The 15,137-nt window shown below is 48.1% G+C and overlaps 1 protein-coding gene across 2 annotated transcripts in view; it reads right to left on the bottom strand.

Moving 5' to 3' along the window:
• Positions 1-345: 345 nt before the first annotated feature.
• The window catches only part of SLC13A3 (solute carrier family 13 member 3), a 94,704-nt gene continuing 79,912 nt past the window's right edge, over positions 346-15,137 (bottom strand). The window contains exons 9-11 of one of the 2 annotated variants that reach the window (XM_027078146.1): positions 7,904-8,065; positions 5,296-5,433; positions 346-4,008 (exon numbers count right to left, since the gene is read on the bottom strand). In XM_027078146.1, the coding sequence (XP_026933947.1) occupies positions 3,832-4,008; positions 5,296-5,433; positions 7,904-8,065 (477 nt within the window). In that variant the 3' untranslated portion in view covers positions 346-3,831. The remainder of the gene's footprint in view (positions 4,009-5,295; positions 5,434-7,903; positions 8,066-15,137) is intronic. The other variant, XM_027078145.1, reaches the window with a different exon arrangement.

Here is a 15,137-nt window from a genome sequence, read left to right as displayed (position 1 = left end):
GTCATCAAGGGCTGGATGTGTCCCTGGACTAAAGTTGCCAGCTCCAGGTTAGCAGCTGTCCTGCAGACCCCGGGCTGAGAGGTGCTTCTCCATGACTAAGCCCTTCCTCTCACCACCAGGGTCTATGCTTTCTCTTGTGGTTTCCATAAGTGACCACCTGCCCACACCTTGTAACTAGACCCTCATCTCTCAGATGGGGAAACCAAAGTCCAAACAGTAAAGGGCCTGCTTAAGGTCATACAGATGTTATGGGTGGAGCCGGCTGTCCAATGCAGCTTACTGAACTCCTCGCTCAACGAGGAGTGAGTTTTATTCACCTTTTTCCCCCATTTACCCTCACAGCTTCCATTCCTCTGCCCACATGATCCTGCGCTTCTCTTTGACGTTCGTGCCAGAGTCTGTCCGTGTCCATGCTATCACTCCACATTTCATCGCGTCTGCTTGTGGCCATGTTTCCACGGTGTGCTTCCTCCATGTTTTATTTAAATGCCCCTCTTCCCCAGTGATGGTCACCTTGGTGGCCTCCAGCTCCTTGGTACCTCAGACAACTGTGGCATGAATATCCTCCTACATTGTCTCCTTAGGGACCCATGGGATAGTTTTGCTGGGATATAAGCCCAAGAACAGGATGGGCCATAGGAACGCAGACAATGAATCCCCAATTACTACCAAGTTGCTTGCCAGGCTGACGGTAATAGTTGTCTCGCCAACAGAAAACAAGGGTTTCTGTGTCCTCGCATTTCACCATCACTCACTGTCCACTTTTCTAGTTTTCGTCAGTCTGGTTGGCATGTTGTTGAACCGTGGCTTAACTTGCACCTACCTGATTACAAGTGGTCTGAGCATCTCTTTCTAAACCCGCTGGCCACTCACATATCCCTTTTCAGAACGGCATATTCGTAACTTTCACCCAATTTTCTCTTGGGTGTTACGGTGGAAGGCTTCCGAAGTTGGTGGCTAGCCATCTTCTGCCCTGTATGTGGATGGCACTCCTCCCATTAAGGAGCGGAGTTATTTCCCTCCCCTTGAACCAGGCTAACCCTGTGACCTGATGTGACCAATACAATGTGGCAGAATTGACGTTCGTTCTTGGACTCCCAAGCCCACGCCTTAAGGGGACTTGTAGCTTCTGCTTTTGCCTTCTGAGAAGCCCACTGCCACGTACAGAGGTCCAGGCTGGACTCCTGGAGAAGCCACGTGACCCTGGAGGGTCCACAGCCACCATGGACTTTCCAGTGCCAGCTAAACCCCCAGCTGAGTGGCCCCAGCCACACCATGTACAGCAGAGACAAAACCAGGCCTGCAGAACTCTGACCAAGTGCAGAAATGTGTTGTGTTTTAAGGCCCTGAACTTTGGGATGATTTGTTATGCAGCCTCAGGTAAGTGTTTTGTTTTTGTCTCTTCTGGCTTCTGGGTATTCCTTGTGTATTCCAGATGAGTCCTTGGTAAATTTCTAACAACTCTGTACCACCCCTGCCATCTCCTTTCCTCCCACCACCTTGAGCACATGGCTGACTCCTACTGGTCTCAGCCCAGGGCCGCCTCCTCAGAGAAGTCCTCCCTGACCACCCTGGCTAACATAGCCTTTGTAGCTAACATAGCCATAGATTTCTCACATTGGCCAGTTTCATTTTCTTCTTAGCCCACATTATGACCCAGAGTCACTTTACCTATTTGTTTACCTGCTTACTGCCTGTCTCCAGGGCTAATTTCCATGTGGCTGGGGACAGTGGACTAGCACGTAACAGATTCTACATAAATACTGTTGAATGAATAAATGGAAGAATGAGTGAATAAAGAAATGAGCCAAACAGACCCCAGATTGAAGAGTGAGTTTGCTTTCTCATAAATTCTAGTATAGATTTACTTATCAAATGTTTACTAAGCATCTACTATGTGCCAGAAACTGTTCTAGGAACTGGAGTTACAACACTGAACAAAATAAAGTTTGTATTCTCATAGGTTTATTTTCTAGAGGGAGAGAAAGTTAATAAACAAGAAAGTAAATAATACAGTGTCCTGACTAAATATTAAGGAGAAAAATATAGCAGGATAAGGGGATAAAAAGTAATGAGGGTGATATTTTAGACTTGATGGTCAGGGAGGCTTCTCTGGGGAGGTGACATTTGAGCAGAGACCTGAATAAAGTGAGGAACAAGCATAGATTTGGGAGCAAAGTGTTCTAGGTAACGGAAACAGCGTGTGCAAAGGCCCAGAGGCAGGAGAGTTTGAGTATGTGGCTGGAGTAGAGTGGAGAGGGGAGAGCAGTAAGGAAGTGAGGTCAGGGAGGTCAATTCTGTGAAGCCCCCAGTTCCAGAACTTAGGGCTTTGAAGCTCTTTTATGGCCACAAAGGCAAATAATCTCCAGGCCCAGGGTTGATTAACATTCTTTATTTTATAGAATTTTCAATCAGAAGTATCTGAAATCACGATTCATCCGGTTATAAGCCCCTTGGGTTTCTCTGTGAATGAATTTCTCCACTGCCCCATCCAATAGAAGTGCACGCCCCACCCCAAAGGGCTGTAACTGACTAAATGTTGAAGTAACCCCACGGGAAGGACAGGGAGCCCATTCTCCCTCCTCCCCACTGCTCCCAGGGGAACATCCATGACTCACTTGTGCTGTTTCAAGAACAAGTTCAGTCCCTGGGTGCTGCTTCCCAGCCCGAGCTGCTTGGGGAACCTCATCCCTCAGAGGCGTAGGAAGTCGGGGAGGTGAGCTTTCTGGGCCCCTCAGCCGGTGCCTTTTCGAGATGTTCCTACTTGAAGCAAGGAGGGATCAGATCCTCTAGGACAGGCCCCACCAGCCACTGGCTCAGGGGAAGTCTTAAGTTGTCCTCGTCTGTAGAAGAGGATTATGGTGTTTCCCTGCCTGAGACATCTGACCGCTTACAAGGCCCCAATTTATCTTTTGACTTTTCTCTCACCCCTGAAAAATGTGGCCTTTGCTAATCAAACATGCTTACCGCTTCGGGTCGGGGCAGGGAGGTAAAGACCAGCTCCTGGAAGAAGAAGCCTGCAGTCACGAAGGCCCTTGTGGGCCACGTGCGGAAGGGGCCTGGCTGGAGGGGCCATGGGTCACCTGTGAGAGGGCATGGCCCAGACTTGGCCTGACCCTGGAACTGTGGCCACACTGAATCAGACTGAACAGGAAAATCCTAATAAGCTTGGGTAGAAAGGTCTAGAACTCCTCTTGTGCGCTCGGGAGCCCGGAGAAGCAGCAAGGAGGCTTTGCACGATCTCCATGTCCTCAGGATGTCATCTGTCCCTCCCCCTGTCTCCAGGGATTGAAAATACCCCTGGCTGCTGGGTATCAGCAGGGGTGATATTTGAATAACTGGCAGAGAATTGGCCCCCACCAAGCAGAGCGCACACCAGCTGTGAACAGCTGGAACAGCTGGACTGGGACACAGCAGCCCCAGAGTCTCTTGAAGGAAGGTGATCTCTAAAGGCAAGATGGTCTCTCCAGATGGTAACCCGTGTAGTCAGCGAGGGATGCTAGCTGTGCTTCCCACCCTACCTATTCAAGACAAACGCCATTCCAGATTTGCTTCTTGTTGCTGAAATTGGGCTTTCTTGCATCCTAACCACAGAACAGCTCAGAGATAAAGGAGCTTGTTGCTCAGGCAGCAGATCTGGGAGGTAGCTGCACCCTGAACTGCATGACAGAGGAGAAGGTATCCTAGATAACGAGACTGTGGACCCAAGTGGACCCCTGGAAGTCACCCTCGCTTGCTGCGTGCTGGATCACAGAGAAGAATTGCTTGATCATCCTGTGGGGTCCTGGCAGCAGATGAGGGCCCAGCCCGAAGAGAGTACCTGAGGGGGACTCAGAGGGTCTGAAATGTGTCATTGGCCAAGGTGGATGGCAGTGCTGTGACATTGCTTAGGTGGATGTTGGCCCAGTCCGGGAAGGTGCCCAGCTGGAAGATGGTCTGTGCCCAAGTATTCATGGCCAGGCTGAGCAGCAGGACGCCCATCACGTTCATCAGGAGTCCCGTCCGCGCCTGCAATGGAGCCCAGGGTGAGGGGGGTCTGCTCGAGGCCCATTATACAGCTGGAAAAGCCCAGGCTCAGAGTCAGAAAGCCCTTCACCCAAGACTGCACAGCTGGGAAGTGATGGGGCCAGACACAAACCCAGGCTGGCCGATACCCAAGACCCTTCCGTCTTTACACGCCTTAGGCTGACCCTCAAGGAGCTGAGAATGTCCCCATTCACTGAGTGGTTTCTAGGTGCCAGGCACTGTGCCATGCAGTTGTCACAGAGCTATGTAATTTACCCTGAAAGCAACCCTGTGAGGGCTATTATCATCATCATCATTATTCCCATTTTACAGAAGAGGAAAATGAGGCTCAGAGAATTGGGCTCACCCAGGATCACACAACCTAAAAATAATCTGCTTTGATCAGTAAACATACCCTCTGCTTTTCATTTACTGTCTCCCTCATAGAAGGCAACCTCCTTAGAGGCAGGCCTGTGTCTCCCCTACACTGCTCAACCCCCTGCCCAGAACATGGAATGTGCTCAGCAAATAGCTGTGCAGTGAATGAACCCACAGTGGATGAAAGTCTGTCTGCCTGGGTCCCTGCTGTCTCTTTGCTCTGTGATCTCTTTCTGCCTCTCACTGTCTCCATCTGTCCTGGGGGAACTCTGTGCCTGGAGAGCCTGCGTGGGTTGAGGACTGGTTAAGCAGATTCCCCCATCTCAGTTGTACCAGCTTAGGACCCCGAAGCTTAGGTCCCTGAGCACCCATGGTGCAGACACCCCAGGCAGCCAGTGGAGGGGGAAGGGCAGCAGGAAGCAGGCAGAAGAGGGGACAGGAGCCGGTTTAGCAGGGGAGCCTTGGGGGGGGGGGGGCCCTGCCGAAAGCTGGAGGTCCCCCGCCACTGCCACGACCCTCGGCCTCTGTCTCCTCTCCAGCAGGCTGGGCACCGAGGCCCGGCCCTAAGTCCCAGGTGTGGTCCGCTGCTCCTCTCCTAGAGACGCTGCCACCGGGCACAGAGCGCTTGGCCAAACAAGTCAGAAGACAGGGCGCTGCCCAGAGAGAGGGGAAGCCCCTCGTCTCTGAAGCAAACTTTGGAAAGTAGTCGCCGAGGCAGTGCTTCCTGAAGTTGACTAAGAATAAGAATCATCTCAGAGTGTTTGCTAAAAGGTATATTTCTGGTCCCACTCGGAAGGACCTATTCAGAAATTGCGGGATGTTGGGGGAAGCACAGGTCCTGCCTTGCTGCCTTGCCCACCCCTGGCGTCCACCCACCTCCCTGGACCTCTGCTAGAAAATGCCCAGACTCACCATGTCTTTGACCAGCAAGTGTCCAGAGGCGAAGGCGATTGAGTTGGGGGGTGTCGAGACTGGAAGCATGAAGGCATAGGAGCAGCCGACTGTGCCGGGGATCATCAGATACAGGGGGTGCACCCTCAGACGGATGGCCTGGGCCAGCAGGGGCGGGACAGACCGAGACCGAGAAACACAGAGAAACCACACGGGAGATGGAGACAGGTGGAGACACAGAGATGCATGGAGAGAGATTGGCGAGGGAGAGAGAACGAGAGAAACAAATGGGAAGATGGATTTAAAGACACACAGAGAGAAATGAGGCCAGAACGGACACACAGGCAGACATAGAGACAGACAGACAAGAAGAGAACCAGACCGAGGGAGATATGGAGAGAACATTCCTAGGTTAGCGACATTCCAAGCACATGCAGGTTCATCAGGGAGGATGGGCTGGGGAGATTATTCTAGAACACTCCCTCTTCCAACTGGAGTGCGTATCAGAATCACCTGGAGGGCTTGTTAAACCCCAGAGCGCTCGCGCCACCTCTTGCAGAGTTGCTGGGTCAGCAGGTCTAGGGCAGAGGGGGCCCCAAGAATTTGCATTTCTAACAAGCCCCCAGGTGATGCTGATGCTTCTGGTCCAGAGACCACATCTTGAGAATCACGGCTCTAAAAAGCCTCAAGTCCCCTGCCTGGGCCTTCTCTCAGCCTAACGATCCAAACAGCTGGCCTCTGGGTACCTTTTGTTGGGGCCTCACTGGATTTCAGAGATAAAGAGAGCTCACGGTAGCACCGTCGGCACTCATTTCCAGATTTCTAAGACCGTGTGGATCAAAGGTGTCTGTGGGTTGGCTTCAGTTAGCAGACCACCGGTTCATCACCTCCCCCAAATGACACGTCCACCTGTAACTCATGTTGATCACTTCGCCAGCATTTTATTTTAAGGTAAGGATTTTTGGCCCCTCTAGGGAATTTTTGTAAACCAAAGCATATACATTTTCTCAAAAAGCACTAAGATCACCCCCTTGCATGTAAAATGTTTTGATTTTGATGATAAGCAACGTTTAGAAGAATAAATCATTTGCTAGTATCTTCTTCAGCAAAAGCTGCCCCTGCAGACATGACTGGGTCTGCTCTCCCTCCTCCCCCGCAGAGCACCCCCATCTCTCAGATCCTGGGGAAGGGTGTGATTAAATCCAATCACATTTAGCAGGGCTACGGGGACCCCTACCCCACACTGCTGGTGGGGGTGGAAATGGCACGCCCACACTTGGGAGGGCAATTTGTCCATCTCTTACAAAATTGTAAATGCACGTGCTCTTTCACCCAGGGATCTCAGTTCTGGAGATCTAGATGTATCTACGTATAAAAAGGTGCTCAGACAAGGAGAGGCCAAGGCAGCATTGCTGGGAAATAGCAGAGGCTGGAAACAACCTCTGTGTTCATCAGTAGAAGATTGCTTAAATAAAATCAGCAACTATGGATTCATAATGGAATATTCTCTAGTCATTGAGAAAGAGTAAAGTGTATCTGTGTGTGCTAATACAGTGTGATATCCATTATAAATTGATGCATAAATAAATAAAAAGCAAAAAGTGATTCAGAGAGTGTGCCTGGCATATCACTGTTTGCATACAAAGCATATACTTGCAACATCGATTTAATCTGATCACTTTGGTCTATATTGAGATAATCATATGGTTTGGTCTTCTTTAGTCTATTTAAATATAAAACTATACTGGTGGTGTCTGTTAATCAGTTTTGAAATTTCTAGTAGAATTCATATGACCTTGGATCCATTTTGTTACTCGCATCCTTGTTTACATGCGACATTGAGTTATAACTTTCTTTTCCTTTGCTCTCCTTCTGTTTTTGGTGTCAGGGTTTTGCTAACCTTGTACCTTGATTGCACAGCTTTCTCGATCTTTCTGTGCTCTGGAACACTGCGGGTAAGTGGGGACTATCTGTTCCTTGAAGGTTTGCTAGCTCTCACCTCAGACATCCCTCTGGGGCTAGTGATCTGTAGAGCAGTGATTCTCAACCGGGGATAATTTTGTCTCCCCAGGAGACATGTGGCAATGTCTAGAGACATTCTGGATTGTCACAATTTAGGGGGGATGCCTTTGGTATCCAGTACGTAGAGAACAGGGATGCTGCTAAACGTCCTACAATTCACAGGATGGCTTCACATAACAGAATTCTCTGGCCCAAAATGTCAATAGTGCTGAGAAACCCTGCTTTAGAGGGAGGCTAGAGCTTTGCCTACCGTTAGAATTTCTCCTAAGGTTATCTGTCCACTCAGATTTTCTACTTCTTCTTAATCCATATTTGGCAATTCCTATTTTCCTAGAAAACTCTCCATGTCACCATGGGTGACTTTTCCCACAGGAGGGAATTTGGTGCATTTGGAAAATATTTACTCTGTTTATGCAGTTCTTAAAGAAAAAAACAGTATTCTTTTAAAATATATATATCATGGTTCTGACGCTATCATGCATTTTGGACGAGAGCAATGACCAGCTGTGGCTCCTGGTGGAGTTCCCAGGAGCGAGAAAGAGATTTCTGAACGTGTGTTGGGGAGAGGTGTTTCCCTCCCGCCCCAGGACCCTATATGGACCCTCACCAGCTCCGCCAGGACAGGCAGGAAGATGATGATAGTGGCCGTGTTGCTGGCAAACTCCGTGAAGAAGGCGACAACCACAGTGATGAGCAGCACGGCCAGCGCCGGTGGCACCTTCTCCAGGGGGTGCAGCTGCCCACCAATCCACGCGGATAGCCCCGACTCCTGCAGAGGGGAGGAAGCAAGGACACCTCTTCACCCCTCCGCCCTCCAACAGCTGCCCCCCCCCCCCCCACCGCCGAGTCTGGGCCAAGGCGGGAGGGTTAGGGTTGGCCACAGCGATGGCAACTACACTCTTTCACATACGGGTTGACTGAGGTTCAGAGAGGGTAAGTCACCTGCTCAAGGTCACATATTCCAGCCTGGACTTCAGCCAGCTTCTCTGCTTCCTGAGCTGCTCTGTACTCCATACTCTACAGGCCCAGGGCCCAAACCCCTGGATCCTCAAATAATCCATCTGGTTCTCCAAATAATCCATTTGGTTGTGGGACCCCCTAAGCTTGAGTGGGAGAGGGGAACTGGACCCTGCATGCTAAATCTTCTCATTCCTCCAGTGATGGTTGCTAATTACAAAAATATTAACACATTTATACAAAATATTCAATATTAATTTTATAATTATTATGTATTAATACATACCAAATATATAATATATACAAGATATTATATATATCATATATAATAGGAAACGTGTCAGATATATATCAAATACAACACAATGAATGGGATTATCAATAATAAAGATATTTATAATGAGTATTACAATGGTGGTACCACAAACACTAACATTATTAACATATTATTCCTTATCATAAGAATCACCATCATTGAGGCTTTACAGGGTGCCAGGCGCCTGCCTGCATTACCTCCCTGACTCTTCCCAACCATCCAGCAAGGTAAGCATTCCTCCCTGTGTTACAGAGAAGGAACCCTAACTTGGCAAAGTTTTTGTGATTTGCTCTAGGTCCCCAAAATAGTGACTAAGATGTATTTTGCACTCAGGGCCACGTACGTCAGTAAACTAACATTCTCCTGCAAAGTTCCTTGTCACTGGGCACCCTCCACTGGATACACCAGACTGTCACTGCACCTCTTAATGAAGGGCATTGCCCAGAGCGGACCACTGCCCTCCAGGACAGAAAAAAGACAAGGTCGATTGTCTCCTCCCTGGCTCCAGACTACACCTGCCACCAACGCTACAGAATTACCTCCGAGCTCTCTCTCTGCTGAGTTCTCCAGGCATTACTGTACTTACGAGTATTTAATAATGATACTCTCCCCCACCTCTGTCCTCACCACTTCAAATGTATCCTTAACAACCCGGAATCCAATGCACCTTCATTAAAACCCCAAAGAGGAAAAACTGATGTAAAATTGTGCTCGATGCTGCCCCCTGGTGGTGCCATGCAGTAATATCTCATTAAAGCTGCAAGGGCGCTGCCTGTAGGTCGTTTTCTTAACAAAGATAACAAAGCTGTAGGCTTAGGAGCTGATCAAGGGCAGAGTTGGATTAGACCCCTAACATTTAGAATCAAGTGTATGTCTACCATAGCCCTTTTATGGTAGACATACACTTGTATGTCTACGCAGTATCTTTTGGTACCAACAAACTCCGGTTTATCGGAGACAATTTATGCTCTTTTGTATTTAATAGAAAATTTGCTGCTTATTCCAGAAATTAAGCTTTCATAGTGGATTCTAGAATGCAGTATTCTGTTTTTACATAAATAAAATAATACATCTGTCGCTACGATATGACTTAAAAGTTACCTTCAAGGAATGAATAATACATGCTAGTTTTCCCTAGAAGAGACCTTATAAAATTAAGGTGTTCTTTCATATCTGCACTGTTTGATAGCTTAGAAATTATAGTATATGGCAGAGTCGAGCCCCAGCCCCTCCTCTGGCCCAGGGAACACTGCAGGGAAAAATGGGTCCACTAGTTCTTCCCAGAGGCCACAGCTCTGGCAAAGAGACCGACAGTGTGTGTGCAATTAAATGGAGAGCGGCTGGAGAGAGGGAATATTAATGAATTGGATGAATGAGAAGCCAAGAGCTTCCCTGTAGCCGGGCCTCTGGGTGCCAGGCTTCCAGCCAGCATCCCAGCAGCCACTCAGGGCCCTGGCTCAGCTTCCGTAGCCGGAGGGAGGCCTGGCAGCTTCCAGAGAGAGGAGACCCCCCAGCTGCTCTCAAGGGGACTCGAACGGGCTTCACCTGCCCTTTCCCATTCCCTTCGAATCAGAAGCTCTGTTTCCTTGGAAACACACAGCCACATGGTTTTCCCAGGGACTCCAGGACCAACAACAGGCAAGGTCAGAGGCAGCATGCCCAGGGGGTGAGGACAAGGGCTCTGGAATCAGATTAAGTTTGTCCCCCAACCTTAATCCATTCTAGCTGTGTCATCCTGGGCAAGTAACTTAACCTCTCTGTGCCTCACTTCCTTTTCTGTAAACTGAGATGTACCAGTCCCTGTCCCAGAGGCTTATTGTTGGGATAAAAGGAGCTAATCTGTAAAGCACTTAGAAAAGTGCTTGGGCACCGGGCAAGTGCCCAAAACATGCCAGCTGCCATTGGTGGCATCAAGTCACGAGATGTCAGAGGTGGCGGAACACTCAGAAATTGCCCCAGGCTGTGGTTGTCAAACTGTGCTCCTTATAGCCCCCACAGTTGCCAAGAGGTACCTGAGGCCACATCGCAGGATGGGAGGGAGAGGCTGAGCTGCCCCCTCTTCCTCCTCCTTTCCCATTTCCAGGAGGTCCTCTCTCCCTGATCTCTCTGACATATAGTAGGGTCAGATCTTAAAGGAGGGTGTTATGGTACAAGTGGAATGTTTAAAGTTAAAATCTCTGGGATTTCCCTGGTGGCGCAGTGGATAAGAATCCGCCCGCCAATGCAGGGGCCACGGGTTCGATCACTGGTCCGGGAAGATCCCACATGCCGCGGAGCAACTTAAGTCCGTGTGCCACAGCTACTGAGCATGCGCTCTAGAGCCGCCAGCCACAACTACTGAGCCTGCGATCTAGAGCCTGTGAGCCACGACTACTGAGCCCGTGCGCCTAGAGCCCGGCTCCGCAACAAGGGAAGCCACCGCAATGAGAAGCCCGCGCACCGCAACGAAGAGTAGTAGCCCCCGCTCGCTGCGACTAGAGAAAGCCCGCACGCAGCAATGAAGACCCAACGCAGCCATGAAGACCCAACGCAGCCATAAATAAATAATAAATAATTCTTTTTTAAAAAGTTGAAATCTCAATAGAAAACCCTTGAAAATCTCTTTAAAATCCTCATAAAACACAATAGGCTCAGCTGTGTGTGTACAACTCTGTATAAGAATTCTTAGGTAGAGAGAGCCAGTCAATTTGATTAAAGGAAAGGAGGAAGACTTTATGCACATGTGTGAACATTCAAACCACTGTAATACTTACAAGCTGTGTGGCATTGGGCAAATTAATGAACGTCTCTGTTCCTTGATTTCTTCAAGGGATTGTGGTGAGGCTTAAATGAGTACAGGTAGAAATGATTCCTCTATACAGTAAGTACTGAATAGGGCTTATTATTATTTATTTAACTTAACAAACACTTAATATAGTGCTCACTCTGTGCTGGGCACTCTTCTAAGTATTTTGTTAATGTTAACTTATTAATCTTCGAAACAACTCCATGAAGTAAGTAGTATAATTATCTGTATTTTATGGTTGAAGAAACTGAGGCACAAAGAGGTTGTGATTTGCCCAGATAAGTCAATTAAGTTTGGAATTTTGAGCCCAGGATCTGGCTCTTACTTCATCAGTCTACCTTGTCAATAAAATAACAACAACAGCAACAACAATAATAATAAGATAACTCTCCAGCAGGAAATGAGGGATTCAGGAGAATACACACGTTTCTACTTGCCTATAGGGTCTGTTCCACCCTGATTTAATACCAAGCTTGTATCACTGAATATATTTGTAGATAAGTTTATTGTGGGTAGAGATTAAAAGAGATATAAGTGAAGGTGTCAGAATAAGACCTTTTTTTATGAGACAGTAAAATTATAATAACAAGGAAAGTGGTGAGGTTGACATAGGCTGCTGGTTTTAACACCTGGTCTGTATCAGCCCTCTGCTAGGTACTTGCCATCCATCATGTCATCAGTCCTCAAAACAGCCCATATTGTAGGTCTTGTCCAACAAATATTTATTACACGATCATGTTATGTACTAGGACTTTTCTAGATGCTTAGAACAGCAAGGGATAAGACAGGTATGGTCCCTGCCCTTGTGGAGCTTACATTCTAGTAACAGAGATACCAATAAACAAACAAATGAACAGGATAACTTGGGGGTAGGTATGGTGTAAAGGAAATAAGTGGGGTGATAAGAGGGAGAGTGACTGTGAAGGGCAGATGCTACTTTAGACAGGGTGGTCAGGGATGGTCTCTCTGAGGACGTGACCTTGGAGCCGAGACCTGAGGGTCAGGACACAGAGATCTCAGGCAAGAGCATTTGGCAGAGAGAAAGCAGATGCAAAGGTCCTGGGGTGCAAATGAGTCGTGTGGTTGAGGAACTTTAAGGGGCCAATGGGACTGGAGGGGAGCCCACGAGGGGATGGAGGTAAGAGCTGACATCAGGAAGGTAGGCAGGGGCTGTCGTGTGTAGGCCAAGTCAAGCCATCAGACTAGAGTCTAATTATATGGGCAGTTTTGCAGCAGGAGAAACCGGCAGTGAGGACATCAAGTGGTCAAGCTCAGAGCAAGCACTGGGATCTGCTTCCAGCCCTTCAGAACCAGCAGGTGGGAGTCCAGTCCCAGTGCAAAGGCCTCTAAGCCCCAGGAGGCCTGGCTGTGACCTGGCGAGGGCACTGGGCAGGGCTAGGAAGCAGGACATGCCCTGAGCACTCTGGTCCCTCCTGCAGCAGGCCGCCTGTGGGGGGGATGGTACGAGCAGGGGTTGGGGGAGGGAGCAGCTGTCACACAAAGTCCTTTTTGAACAGAAACCGCGGCCAGCTGCCCAAGGCTGGGCCAGGAGCCAGACTGGCCTCCCGGCATGCTCAGTGGTCCTGCAGCCAGGCCCACTGAGAGCCAGTCTTTGTCCACCACTCCCTGAGCTTGGAGAAGCCTTTGGGGTGCAGGTCAGGCTCAGCATGAGGCGAGGTTCATATCATCTCGATAAATGGCATCATTTCCACCGAGTTGCTCAGGGCAAGAACCTCCCCTTTTCCGTAATATCTAATCATAATAAACAATTATGTCTGGCTATGTTCTAAGTTCTCCACATGTATTAATTCACTTAATAAGTGTAACAACTCTATGAGATGGGCACCATTATTATGCCCATTTTACAGATTAGGAAATGGAGGCACACAGCTCAGAGGTGAAAGATTGACTCCAACCCAGATGGTCTGGGTCCACCACCCATGCTTTCTACCATTGCATTGCATGGCCTCCTCAAGGCCATGGCTAACATGCCACTTCCTCCCAGAAGCCTTCCCTGATACATCCCCAGTAGGAGGCAATAGTGAGAATAGTGAGAAGAGTCAGACAGATGCAAGTTCAAAGCCCAGCTCTGTTACCTATGAGCTGTGTTCCCTAGCATGAGTCACTTAACCTCTCTGGTCCTCAGGATTCCTAAAATGGAGACAAAAACAGTACTTTTGTTCATCCACCTTTTTGTTCCTTTTGAAGTCTGTACCTTTGTATGTGTCATTTATTGAAAAAAATGAACAAAATAAAAACACATTTCACATAAAAAGAGTAGCTATGTAGAGAAGCTGGATGTGCCCCCCGGTCCCCCTTCAGTGTGGCCTTGGTGTGGGGTCCATAGCGTGATGGTTCCGCTCTCGGGGCTCTGAAGGCCTTTTGCCCTAGCGCAGGGAGTGCGGGCAGCAGACGGACTTCACTGTCAGCCCCTGAGGGACCGGCTCAGACCGGAAGTTGTCCTGCCCGAGGTTATACCACTCCTGGGGCGGAGTCTCCCCACCTCTCCTGCTTCCTTCCCTCCCTTTCACAGGGCACAGCCTAATGCCTGCTCACTAATCCCCGCCTCAGAGTCAGCCTCCTGGAAGCTGAACCCGCAATCACCATGGAGTGAATGTTTCAAGAGAACACACAGGGAGCTCTTGGCTCCTATTAGCGGTGTATCCCTTCATTTACTCTCTTCTTTAATTACTCCCAACAACCCCATAGAGTAAGAACTTCAAGCCCATTCATAGCTGAGAAAACTGGTGCCCAGAGGAGTTAAGGAACTTGCCTAAAGGGCCCCAGCAAGGAGTAGGATAGCTCGGATTTGAATCCAGGTACTCAGATCCCAAGCCTGGGTTTCCGTAACACTATTTGAAACTGATAATTAAAACTGAATTTTATAATGCCATTTGCAGCAACATGGATGGACCTAGAGATTATCATGCTAAGTGAAGGAAGTCAGAAAGAGAAAGACAAATATCATACGATATCACTTATATTTGGAATCTAAAATATGACACACAAGGAACTTATTTACAAAACAGAAACAGACTCACAGACATAGAGAACAGACTTGTTGCCAAGGGGGAGAGGGGTGGTGGAAGGATGGATTGGGAGGTTAGGATTAGAAGATGCAAATTATTATATAGAGAATGGATAAACAACAAGGTCCTACTGTGTAGCATAGGGAACTATATTCAATATCCAGTAATAAACCATAATGGAAAGAATTTGAAAATGAATGTGTATATATATATAAAACAATCAATTTGCTGTACAGCAGAAACTAACACAGCATTGTAAATCAACTTTATTTCAATAAAATAAATTTTTTAAAAAACTGAATTTTCCTTTCTTTTTTTTTGAACTTTATTTATTTTTATACAGCAGGTTCTTATTAGTTATCTATTTTATACATATTAGTGTATATATGCCAATCCCAATCTCCCAGTTCATCCCACCACTCCCACCCTCCCACCCCACTTTACCCCCTTGGTGTCCATACGTTTGTTCTCTACATCTGTGTCTCTATTTCTGCCGTGCAAACACAAAACCGAATTTTAAAAAGTAAGCAATTTGAGAAGTAATTTCAGGTTTCCTTTACCTTAATTTCCCATTTGACCCTTAACTGGCTGTGGCCTCTCATACCTCGGCTTACATGGAGAAATTTAGGGGGGTGGGGTGGGGCCCAGCTTCATAAGCTGTGGGTTCAAATCCCAGCTCTGCCTTCTAGCTGCACAAAAGTAGGCAACTTGTTTAGCCTCGAGTTGCCTCCATTTCCTCATCTTGGAAATGAGG

This window comes from Aethalodelphis obliquidens, unplaced genomic scaffold, assembly GCF_003676395.1.
Source record: "Aethalodelphis obliquidens isolate GAN/ISIS:26980383/991018 unplaced genomic scaffold, ASM367639v1 scaffold42, whole genome shotgun sequence".
Lineage (NCBI taxonomy): Eukaryota > Metazoa > Chordata > Mammalia > Artiodactyla > Delphinidae > Aethalodelphis > Aethalodelphis obliquidens.
The sequence above is the reverse complement of the archived record's forward strand: the minus strand, read 5'-3'. Positions and strand labels throughout refer to the sequence as shown.